The sequence below is a fragment of the Danio rerio genome, chromosome 12, assembly GCF_052040795.2.
Source record: "Danio rerio strain M-AB ecotype USA chromosome 12, GRCz13ab, whole genome shotgun sequence".
Taxonomy (NCBI): Eukaryota; Metazoa; Chordata; class Actinopteri; order Cypriniformes; family Danionidae; genus Danio; species Danio rerio.
The window spans coordinates 18,923,369-18,935,945 of record NC_141032.1 but is presented as its reverse complement, the minus strand read 5'-3'; the positions used below and the strand labels follow the sequence as shown (position 1 = coordinate 18,935,945).

General features: G+C 41.9%; 2 protein-coding genes across 2 annotated transcripts in view; both read left to right on the top strand.

Annotated features, from left to right (window-relative positions):
- Window positions 1-12,577, top strand: part of LOC147841358 (uncharacterized) — a 206,412-nt gene that overhangs the window by 134,306 nt on the left and 59,529 nt on the right. The gene's annotated exons all lie outside the window — the stretch shown is intronic.
- Window positions 9,987-12,498, top strand: ctslb.4. The gene is given in 8 exon segments (NM_001425099.1): window positions 9,987-10,013; window positions 10,223-10,358; window positions 10,479-10,601; window positions 10,927-11,079; window positions 11,267-11,491; window positions 11,678-11,846; window positions 11,962-12,076; window positions 12,159-12,498. Coding segments are annotated over 7 exon segments (1,008 nt in total). The 5' UTR covers window positions 9,987-10,013; window positions 10,223-10,235; the 3' UTR covers window positions 12,259-12,498.

The window sequence follows — 12,577 nt, the reverse complement described above, 5'->3', positions numbered from 1 at the left end:
AATGTTATAATCTGCGAGTGGAGCCGGTTTCCTCAAGGGTGTTAGGTACCTTTGGTGATTGAGGAAACAACTCGGTAGGTGTTGTACACGCTTGTGGTGCCTTTTTTCCTTAACACGGAGAGATGTGCACCCTCCTGTCTGTCAGTAAAGTTCCCCATTCGGTGAGCCCTGCAGATTCCTCCGAGGCCCCCAGCACTGACTCAGCGGAGGAGTCACTTGCTGGCCCATTACGTAGTAGGTCTGCCCGCTGGTCAGCCCGCGTTTTGGGTATAGGTGCCTGCTATGGCCGATCCCCGCTGGTGATCCCCATATGCTTTTTCCGCCACGGTTAAGTTCCCCCCCTGGGCGGACCCGTGCTTTCCCTATCTGCTAACCACCTTTTATGCGCACTCCCCTTTTCAGGGTTAGTCCATATGTAATTCCATTTGTTTCCCCCTATTGGGTGCGGATGGTCTCCGCAGCGTCCTCCCTACTGGGATGGCACGCTTCCCAACGTACTGTCGTATATTCCTAGAATTATCTAGACGCTAGCGACTCCCAAAAAAGACACCTATTCCGTAAAACTTCTTTTGAAGTGGGATAAGTTAGGGCCAAGGTCACGTTGGAGGACCACGCCTCTCATGATCTGGGTGCGTCACGCTTGCCTGTCCGCTCTCTCATGGTGGGTGTTGGTAAGGTGCAGTCATTATGGCGCTTTCAATGGGCTCCCAATGCGTGGATTTAACAATCAAATCCACTTATAGTGCTGGAGTTCCTCCCGAAGGGGAACGTTCGAGGTTACTAAAGTAACCCTTCGTTCCCCGAGGAGGGGAACGGAAGCACTATACTCCGTCGCCATAATGACTGTCCCTTAGCTGTTAAAAGTCTCTTCAGCTTAAAAAGGATAGCGTCTGCTGGCGCCAGGTGAGCTTATATACTCAGTTGATTGCTTATGCCGCTCACCTGCGCAGGCTTGCGCTGCCAATTCATTCTTAATTGGCCCGTTCAATACTCTTTCAGACGAGTAGCTTCTGAACCGAACCTCCCAATGCGTGGATTTAACAATCAAATCCACTTATAGTGCTTCCGTTCCCCTCCTCGGGGAACGAAGGGTTACTTTAGTAACCTCGAACGTTTTCTCGGTTTTGCGTTAAAATTATTTATGTGCGTTTTATATCACCCTGAATTGATTGTGTGTGCCTGTAAGTCCATAAGCTGAGATGAGGAAACTCCTCCCTGTGAGTAAATATCCAATCACCATGCTCTAAAGTTAGGGGGTGCTTGACGATCATTCCACATTTTAACATGTCGAGCGGCGGTGAAGTAAGGTTCATTATTATTAGTATTATTATTATTACCAGCATGAGTATATTATAGTTATCAAGTTAATACTCTATCATACATATCTTTAATATTATTCTTCCATGTGGGTTTGCATAATTCATAATTAGCATTGATATAGTGTTTTCTTTTTTATTTATTTAGTTTTTATTATTATTATTAATTTTTTTGCTTATTCTCATAGCTTTGTTTGCTGAACTTTATTTTTCTTCACTCTTTTTGTTTCTTTTCTTTTTCTTCTACTCCTCCCCTTCCTTTTCTGTTTTTTAATTTTTTTATTTGTTTATTTTTATTAATGGGGTTTGCCTTAGGCAAAGTCCATTCTTACTATTGTGGTTTATTATTCTGTCTTCTTCTTCTTCTTCTTCCGTACACTTTTTCGGCGCGTAACTAGTCCCGCAGCTTTCGTCCCAGACCCTTGAAAGTGGCCTCAAATCGTGCGTCTTTATCGGGAATGGTGTGCTATGACTTTTATAAGGGGTGGGTGGTTTTGGGGCCCCGCAGGGGCCCCAAAACCACCCCCCAAAACGCATTGACTCAACATTACGCCCAACTTTGACAGATTATAGCGCCAAGTGTGAAATTCATACAAATATGGGATTCACAGCATCTGTAGGGGGCTGCAGCCTAAGTGAGAACATACCCCGCAAGGGGGTATAAGTTGCACCCCTGGGGCTCTAGGACATCCCAAAGTGGTCCCCATTGACTTACATGGGCCCCATTGACTCCCATTCATTTTCTAGACACTCGTAGATACTATTCCCGGAAATCGCCGTAGCGCCAACAGGGAAATTCGTAGAGACATGGGATTTGCGACATCTCGAGAGGGTTATAGGAGGCTTCAAACCACACCCCCAAAGGCGGTAAATGTTGTACCCCTGGGGAGCTAGGACGTCCCAAAGTCTCCATTGACTTTACATGGAGCCGAACTTTAACCAATCACTGTGTCCATTGTGAATTTCATAGAAATATGGGATTCACAACATCTGTAGGGGGTTGCAGCCTAAGTGAGATCATACCCCGAAAGCGGGTATAGGTCGCACCCCTGGGGCTCTAGGACGTCCCAAGGTGCTCCCCATTGACTTTACATTGCCCATTGACTCCCATTCATTACATTGACTCCCATTATAAATGTCCTATGTCAATCACAGTACATGGCAGTGTCATACTGACTTGGGGGTTGTCTTATTTGACTTAGGCAACCAATCAGCATCTCAATATGATATTTGAGCTCACAAGCCACGCCCCCCCAAACCACTTAAAGACCCTTAATAACTGCCCCATTGACTTAACATGGGGTGGGACGTCCCATTGCAGATCCTATTGACTTCCATTATAAAGGTCACACATCTATAACATTACATAGGAGTGTCATAGAGACATGGGGGTGGGCTCATTTGACATAGGCAACCAATCAGCATCACTATATGATAATGAAGCTCACAAGCCACGCCCCCAAATTGGTCCCATAGACTTCTATTATAATAAGGCTAGATGCATATCTTTGCATAGCAGTGTCATACAGACTTGGGGGAAGGCTCATTTGACTCAGACAACCAATCAGCTTTTCAATATGATAATGAAGCTCTTAAGCCACGCCCCCAAATCCATTCAAATACCCTTAATAACTGTTCTATTCACTGCCATTTTAACTGGTCTACATGCATATCTTTGCATAACAGTGTCCTATAGACTTAGGGGTTGGCTCATTGGACTCAGACAACCAATGAGCTTTTCAATATGATAATGAAGCTCACAAGCCACGCCCCCAAACTGGTCCCATAGACTGCCATTATAACTGGTCTACATGCATATCTTTGCTTAGCAGTGTCCTATTGACTTGGGGGTTGGCTCATCTGACTAAGACAACCAATGAGCATCTCAATATGATAATGAAGCTCACAAGCCACGCCCCCAAACTGGTCCCATAGACTGCCATTATAACTGGCCTAGATGCATATCTTTACATAGCAGTGTCATAGAGACATGGGGGTTGGTAAATTTGACTTAGACAGCCAACCACATTCAAGTTCACTCTGTAACCTCGCCCATAGCAACAAAACAGAGTACCCTAGCAACCATTCATCAACAGCTATATCTCGGCATCAGAACATCGTAGAGACTTGGGGATTGGCTCGTTTGACTCATGCTAGCAAACGGAACTTCCTATATGCTACACATGCTAGCACTGACTAGCTACATGCTAATATTGACTAGCCAAGTACTGTAACTTGCTAGAAATGCTCACTAAGTATAAATATTTCATCAGGCATGTATGTGAGGCTTGCCTAGTAACCACCCAGGGTACCCTAGCAACTGCTTAGCAACCACCCAAATTACCCTAGCAACCGCCTAGCAACCACCTAGCAACCGCCTAGTAACGCCTTAGTAAGGGCCTAGCGACCACTCAGGACACCCTAGCAACCGCCTAGCAACGCCTTAGCAACCACTTAGAATGCCCTAGCAACCACCTAGCAACTCCTTAGCAACCACCTAGCAACCACTTAGGACACCTTAGCAACCGCCTAGCAACACCTTAGCAACCACCTAGCAACCACTGAGAACACCCTAGCAACCGCCTAGCAACCACTCAGGACACCCTAGCAACCGCCTAGCAACGCCTTAGCAACCACTTAGAATACCCTAGCAACCACCTAGCAACTCCTTAGCAACCACCTAGCAACCACTTAGGACACCTTAGCAACCGCCTAGCAACACCTTAGCAACCACCTATCAACCACTCAGAACACCCTAGCAACCGCCTAGCAACCACTCAGGACACCCTAGCAACCGCCTAGCAACGCCTTAGCAACCACTTAGAATACCCTAGCAACCACCTAGCAACACCTTAGCAACCACCTAGCAACCACTTAGGACACCTTAGCAACCGCCTAGCAACCACCTAGCAACCACTCAGGACACCCTAGCAACTGCCTAGCACCACCTTAGCAACCACCTAGCAACCACTCAGGACACCCTAGCAACCGCCTAGCAACACCTTAGCAACCACCTAGCAACCACTCAGAACACCCTAGCAACCATTCAGAACACCCTAGCTACCAAAACAAATACATTTCTCTGCATTTCCGCATTTCTTGCTATTTTGCCCAGTTTAGTACCATTTTGTACCCCATGGATTTGCCACGCAAACCCCATTCACATTTCCTTTAGGAAATGTACAATTCTAGTTATTATTATTGTATTATTTTTTGTTTATTATTATTAGTTTATTTTCTCTTTTCCTCTCTTTCCCCTTCTACTTACTACTATTATTAATGGGGTTTGCCATAGGCAAAGTCCATTCTTACTATTGTGCCTGGTTTATTATTCTTCTTCCTTCTTCTTCTTCTTCTTCTTCTTCTTCCGTACACTTTTTCGGCGCGTAACTAGTCCCGCAGCTTTCGTCCCAGACCCTTGAAAGTGGGCTCAAATCGTGCGTCTTTATCGGGAATGGTGTGCTATGACTTTTATAAGGGGTGGGTGGTTTTGGGGCCCCGCAGGGGCCCCAAAACCACCCCCCAAAACGCATTGACTTAACATTACGCCCAACTTTGACAGATTATAGCGCCAAGTGTGAAATTCCTACAAATATGGGATTCACAGCATCTGTAGGGGGCTGCAGCCTAAGTGAGAACATACCCCGCAAGGGGGTATAAGTTGCACCCCTGGGGCTCTAGGACGTCCCAAAGTGGTCCCCATTGACTTACATGGGCCCCATTGACTCCCATTCATTTTCTAGACACTCGTAGATACTATTCCCGGAAATCGCCGTAGCGCCAACAGTGAATATCGTAGAGACATGGGATTCGCGACATCTCGAGAGGGTTATAGGAGGCTTCAAACCACACCCCGAAAGGCGGTAAATGTTGTACCCCTGGGGAGCTAGGACGTCCCAAAGTCTCCATTGACTTAACATGGAGCCGAACTTTAACCAATCACTGCGTCCATTGTGAATTTCATAGACATATGGGATTCACAACATCTGTAGGGGGTTGCAGCCTAAGTGAGAACATATCCCGAAAGGGGGTATAGGTTGTTCCCCTGGGGTGCTAGGACGTCCCAAAGTGGTCCCCATTGACTTTACATTGCCCATTGACTCCCATTCATTACATTGACTCCCATTATAAATGTCATATGTCAATCACAGTACATAGCAGTGTCATACTGACTTGGGGGTTGGCTTATTTGTCTCAGGCAACCAATCAGCATCTCATTATGATATTTGAGCTAACAAGCCACGCCCCCCCAAACCACTTAAAGACCCTTAATAACTGCCCCATTGACTTAACATGGGGTGGGACGTTCCATTGCAGATCCCATTGACTTCCATTATAAAGGTCACACATCTATAACATTACATAGGAGTGTCATAGAGACATGGGGGTGGGCTCATTTGACTCAGGCAACCAATCAGCATCACAATATGATAATAAAGCTCACAAGCCACGCCCCCAAACTGATCCCATTGACTTCTATTATAATAGGGCTGGATGCATATCTTTGCTTAGCAGTGTCCTATTGACTTGTGGGATGGCTCATCTGACTCAGATAACCAATGAGCATCTCAATATGATAATGAACCTCACAAGCCACGCCCCCAAACTGGTCCCATAGACTGCCATTATAACTGGCCTACATGCATATCTTTGCTTAGCAGTGTCCTATTGACTTGGGGGATGGCTCATCTGACTCAGACAACCAATCAGCTTTTCAATATGATAATGAAGCTCTTAAGTCACGCCCCCAAATCCATTTAAATACCCTTGATAAGTCTTCCATTCACTGCCATTTTAACTGGTCTACATGCATATCTTTGCATAGCAGTGTCCTATAGACTTCAGGGTTGGCACATTGGACTCAGACAACCAATGAGCTTTCCAATATGATAATGAAGCTCACAAGCCACGCCCCCAAACTGGTCCCATAGACTGCCATTATAACTGGCCTACATGCATATCTTTGCTTAGCAGTGTCCTATTGACTTGGGGGTTGGCTCATCGGACTCAGACAACCAATGAGCATCTCAATATGATAATGAAGCTCACAAGCCACGCCCCCAAACTGGTCCCATAGACTGCCATTATAACTGGCCTACATGCATATCTTTGCTTAGCAGTGTCCTATTGACTTGGGGGTTGGCTCATTTGACTTGGACAGCCAACCACATTCAAGTTCACTCTGTAACCTCGCCCATAGCAACAAAACAGAGTACCCTAGCAACCGTTCATCAACAGCTATATCTCAGCATCCGAACATCGTAGAGACTTGGGGATTGCCTCGTTTGACTCATGCTAGCAAACGGAACTTCCTATATGCTACACATGCTAGCAGTGACTAGCTACATGCTAATATTGACTAGCCATGTACTGTAACTTGCTAGAAATGCTTACTAAGTATAAATATTTCATCAGGCAAGTATGTGAGGCTTGCCTAGTAACCACCCAGGGTACCCTAGCAACTGCCTAGCAACCACCCAAATTACCCTAGCAACCGCCTAGCAACCACCTAGCAACCGCCTAGTAACGCCTTAGTAAAGGCCTAGCGACCACTCAGGACACCCTTGCAACCGCCTAGCAACGCCTTAGCAACCACTTAGAATACCCTAGCAACCACCTAGCAACACCTTAGCAACCACCTAGCAACCACTTAGGACACCCTAGCAACCGCCTAGCAACACCTTAGCAACCACCTAGCAACCACTCAGAACACCCTAGCAACCGCCTAGCAACACCTTAGCAACCACCTAGCAACCACTCAGGACACCCTAGCAACCGCCTAGCAACGCCTTAGCAACCACTTAGAATACCCTAGCAACCACCTAGCAACACCTTAGCAACCACCTAGCAACCACTTAGGACACCTTAGCAACCGCCTTTCAACACGCTAGCAACCACCTAGCAACCACTCAGGACACCCTAGCAACCGCCTAGCAACACCTTAGCAACCACCTAGCAACCACTTAGGACACCTTAGCAACCACCTAGCAACACCTTAGCAACCACTCAGGACACCCTAGCAACCGCCTAGCAACACCTTAGCAACCACCTAGCAACCACTCAGAACATCCTAGCAACCATTCAGAACACCCTGGCAACCAAAACAAATACATTGTACCCCATCGATTTGCCACGCAAACCCCATTCACATTTCCTTTAGGAAATGTACAATTCTAGTTATTATTATTATTATTATTATTATTATTATTACTTGTCCTCTCCCTGATTTCCCATCCTCCCCTCTCCTCGACACCTTTGTCATAAATGGTATTACTTTTATTTTTTGTTATCATTATTATTATTATTACTGTTCTGACTTGTCCTGTTATCTTTTCATTATCATTATTACAAGTATTTATACCATTATCATTATTAAGGTTGCAGTTGTTGTTTTTGTAGCGGTAGTAGTTGCAGTAGTAGTAGTAGTAGTAGTTGAAGTAGTAGTCATTGTAATAGTATCGATTGTTATTGAGTAATTGTTACGGAGATTATTGAAGTAGTAGTTCATGTAGTGGTAGATGTCATTGGTATAGTAGTAGCAGAAGTAGTAATGGTGTGGTTGTTACAGTAGTAGTAGTAGTCATTGTTGGTGTAGTAATATCAGTAGTAGATGTTGTTGATGTAGATGTAGTAGAAGTGATTGTGGTGGTGGTAGTAGTAGTAGTAGTAGTAGCAGTAGCAGTAGACGTTGTTGTATTAGTTGTAGCAAATGCTATAGTAGTATCAGTAGTGGTAGTCGTTGTAGTAGTATCAGTATTAGTAGACATTGTAGTAGTAGTCGTGGTTGCGGCTGTAGTAGAAGCAGTAGTAGTTGTAATAGTAGTAGTAATTGTTGTCAGTTATTACTGTTGTCCTTTCTTTCTTTTTACTCTCATTTTTACTATCATACATTAATAAGCATTGTTGTTACTCCCTACCTCTGACTGGTTTCTTTCTATATGTTTTATCTATATCTGTGACACTTGCTTCATTTATTGACTATTATTGTTCCTTATGTATGTACTCTGACCTGTCCACCAAGTTACCTTTACATGCATACACACACTCACACGCGCACACTCACACACATACCAGTACCTGACTATATTGTTGTTGTTTTGTTTTTGTTTCGTTGCTTTGTATTTGTTATTTGTTGATGTTTTCTTGTATTTGTATGATTTTTGCATATTCAAAAAAAAAAAAAAAAAAAAAGTGAGGTTAGGGCAACAGTACAAGGAAGCGCCGGCGAAGTGAGACAACAGTACGAGGAAGCGGCGGCGTCTTTCAAATCTGCGGTGAGGACCAGGGCCGGCCAGTGGCATATAGGCAAATGCTAAGGGCGCTGTACATCCAGGGGGGTGCCAGAAATGAGCACAGTTAAATTGGTTTTGCTATCGATTTTCCTGACACATTCAGGGATAGACGGCAATAACTAAAAAACCTCTCACCCTAAAAAGATTCAAAGTGTGTTTCCTACAAAAAGACAAAGCTGGTTATGTTTCACAGCTGTCTCTTTTTTTTTTTCGCTCGATATTACGACCACTGCTCCGTTTAAGCCCACATAATAAGCGTTTAGCCAGGAGAGTTCACGGTGAGCGGAGCTCCCAGTAAGGGACCGTCGAGAAATGCTTTTTTTTTTTTTCGCTCCGTCCTGTGCGTTTTAGTTTAAACACAACTAATTGTCTCATAAATGAACACAAACTGTTACTACAGTAGTTAAATGCTTTATTATAGATCTGTGCATTCTTACATTAACACCTCTGTTATCAAACAAAACACAATGAGAGATTCATTTGCTGCTCTTCACTAAATAACTATAGTAACTTTATTTAATGTGCAAATACAATAAAAAGTGAAGTAGATTTTATAGCTTTATTTAAATTTTGTATAGGCCATTGATTTTAATAGGTTTAACCTTTTATTTTATTTTACTTAATTACAAATATGTTTATTCGAAATGGCCAATTTATCTTTATTAACTTCACATGTATGTTTAAATGTGTAGGTATTTATGTGTTCCTTAGTTTGTACATGGGCTACCAGCAGCTGTGAGATTTCAGTGTTCATTTTTTTGATACAATACACTAGGAACTAGTGTACTTTTTTTGGCTTTCAAGTAAAACAAAATGAGTATTGCAATAAATAATTTTTATTTTTATATTTGGAAGTATTGTGTCTGCTAATTTCAATCAGTATAAAATTATTAATCATATTCAGTAATTAGAATGAAAGTAATTAGCCCCTGATGCTATTTAAAAATGCTTAGTTTTCTAAATGGACTCTGTGTTTTCTCTTGGATTATTTTCTGTCTAAGCATGTGGGATTGGTCAAACACACCCTTATGTGACAAACACGAACAAGGATTAAAACAAACCTAACACAATCTCTACATCCCCCAATCAAGTGAAGCATATTAAAGTAAGCTTTCCAATTGTGTATTAGAAATGTTTTTAGAAACTGTGGAAATAACAAAACATTTCTGATTTCCTTTATCTTGTTACAATCTACTAATAATATAAAAAAAAATTTCCATTGATGAATACTTCATCTTGTGATGCTGGATCACATGACAAGATGAAGTGTTTGCTGCACCTGATTGGCAGTAAATTGACTAGTTTTATCAACGTCAGCCAATGAGAGATCACCTCTTTGTTCGGACAGGCTATAAAACACACTCATTTGTTAGCAATTACAGTCAATAAGGTTTGTTTGTGAAAGGTAAGTGTAAATCTTTCTTTTTTTATTTCCTTCATAAGAGACATTGCTTGTATTATATTAATGAGACATTTACCTCAACTCACAGTAAAGTGAGCTGCTTGTGCTGTTGCCTGTTTAAAGTGTTTTGTTAATGTTTGTAAATTTTCTTTACATTTGCTTTAAGTAAAAATTTTTTACTGTTATTTATTTATTTATTTTTTTTCTTTTAGTCCTCCAGGCAGGATGATGTTTGCTTTGCTCGTCACGCTGTGCATAAGTGCAGTGTTTGCTGCTTCATCTATAGACATCCAGTTAGACGACCACTGGAACTCCTGGAAGAGCCAGCATGGAAAAAGCTATCATGAGGTGGGAAGACTGTAGTCTGTAGCCATGTATCAGCTTAACATGAATGAATGATACAGTGCATGTGTTTATGTTGAACTGGTGCTTTGCAATAGCTGATACTGTATCTACTTTCTACTCCAGGACGTAGAGGTCGGGAGGAGAATGATTTGGGAGGAGAACTTGAGAAAAATTGAGCAACACAACTTTGAGTATTCCTATGGAAATCACACCTTTAAAATGGGAATGAATCAATTTGGTGACATGGTGAGCAGTTTAGTATTACAGTTAATTACAGTCATTTATTTCTCTATCTATATTGCTTTATACAATCCAAATTGTCAAAAAGAGAAAAAAAAAACCTATCAAAATGCAAAATTCATAAGTGTGAAACCAGATCAGAATGTTGTTGTGTTTATTAAATGATTCAATTACAGTCAACAACATCCTAGATTAGAGTTTTAAGCCCTGTGTATTTTAATGGATTTTCTGCAAAATTACTTTAATTCTCAATTTGAGGTGCTATCGATACCTTTTAAAGTACTATTTGTAAGACTGTTTTATTAACATTTCACTACAATCTCTTTATTAGACAAATGAGGAGTTCAGACATGCAATGAATGGTTATAAGCATGACCCCAACCGGACGTCACAGGGCCCGTTGTTCATGGAACCCAGCTTTTTTGCAGCCCCACAACAGGTTGACTGGAGACAGAGGGGCTATGTTACTCCTGTCAAAGACCAGGTGAGTTTAAAGTAACTGAAAACTGCAAATGTTGTATGCTAAATTAGGACCTATAGTTGCATCTATTACAATTGATCTATTTACAGTTGATCTGGTAAACCCAGTTTAACATATAAATGGCTATTAAATGTCAGTATGTGTATCTGTAGCTTTACTGTTTGGTGACTCTTCTGTTTTGTGGTTTTAGAAACAATGTGGATCTTGCTGGTCTTTCAGTTCAACGGGTGCCTTGGAAGGTCAGCTCTTCCGTAAAACTGGAAAGCTGATTTCTATGAGTGAGCAAAACTTGGTGGACTGTTCCAGACCACAGGGCAATCAAGGGTGTAATGGAGGCATCATGGACCAGGCCTTCCAGTATGTTAAAGAAAACAAGGGGCTGGATTCTGAGCAGTCATACCCTTATCTTGCAAGGGTAAGAATCATATTGTGACCGTTTCTGAGCAAGGAAAACTCTTTTGAAGACATGGGATTAAACTGCTGTATTTGCAGATTGTGGACAAATGTCATTTTAGTTTTTTAATCTCTTTGAATGAAGGTCATTAAGTATTTTAAGACTTCAATGTACCACTTTTTTCTTATTTTAACTTTGTGCTTGCAGGATGATCTGCCATGCCGGTATGACCCCCGTTTTAATGTCGCTAAAATCACTGGATTCGTGGACATTCCCAAAGGTAATGAGCTTGCCTTAATGAATGCTGTTGCTGCTGTGGGTCCTGTATCTGTTGCTATTGACGCATCACATCAATCCCTACAGTTCTATCAGTCTGGTAGGTGTCTGATATCCCTCAACTCTAGTTTTAATTCAATATATATCCAAAATTATTACAAACTTATTACTGAACTTACTCTGCCTTAACTCCTTTCTAATATTCTGATCTTTAGGCATCTATTATGAGAGAGCATGTACCAGTCGACTTGATCATGCAGTCTTGGTGGTTGGCTATGGTTATCAGGGTGCTGATGTTGCTGGGAATAGATACTGGATTGTGAAGAACAGGTATGATCCCAACAACCTTTAGTTTTGCGGGCACAAGCTTGATTGCATGTTTTCATATTTTATTTCTTTCATCTTTTTTTAGCTGGTCTGACAAATGGGGTGACAAAGGCTACATATACATGGCAAAAGACAAAAACAATCACTGTGGCATTGCGACAATGGCCAGCTATCCCCTAATGTGAGGCCACTGGAGCCTTCTCTGCATTCTGAAAAAGACACGTTTATGGTTTCTCTATTTTAATGTGTTTTTATTTCTTCTATTTTATCAAATTGTTCTGCTGTTAGGGCTATGATAGTAGTATTTTAGGAAATTCCATTTTTCTTGTGTTTCATATATGCTTGTTTATCCAAGAATGAGAATTCTGTACTGGATCTATTTGACCTGCAAATGGATAAATATTAAATTTTCTGGCATGGTAAAAGTCTGTACTGTATTTATTTGCACTTCATGTAGGAATGCCATAAATATTAAACGTTTAAAGTGTTTCTTACAGTAGACCT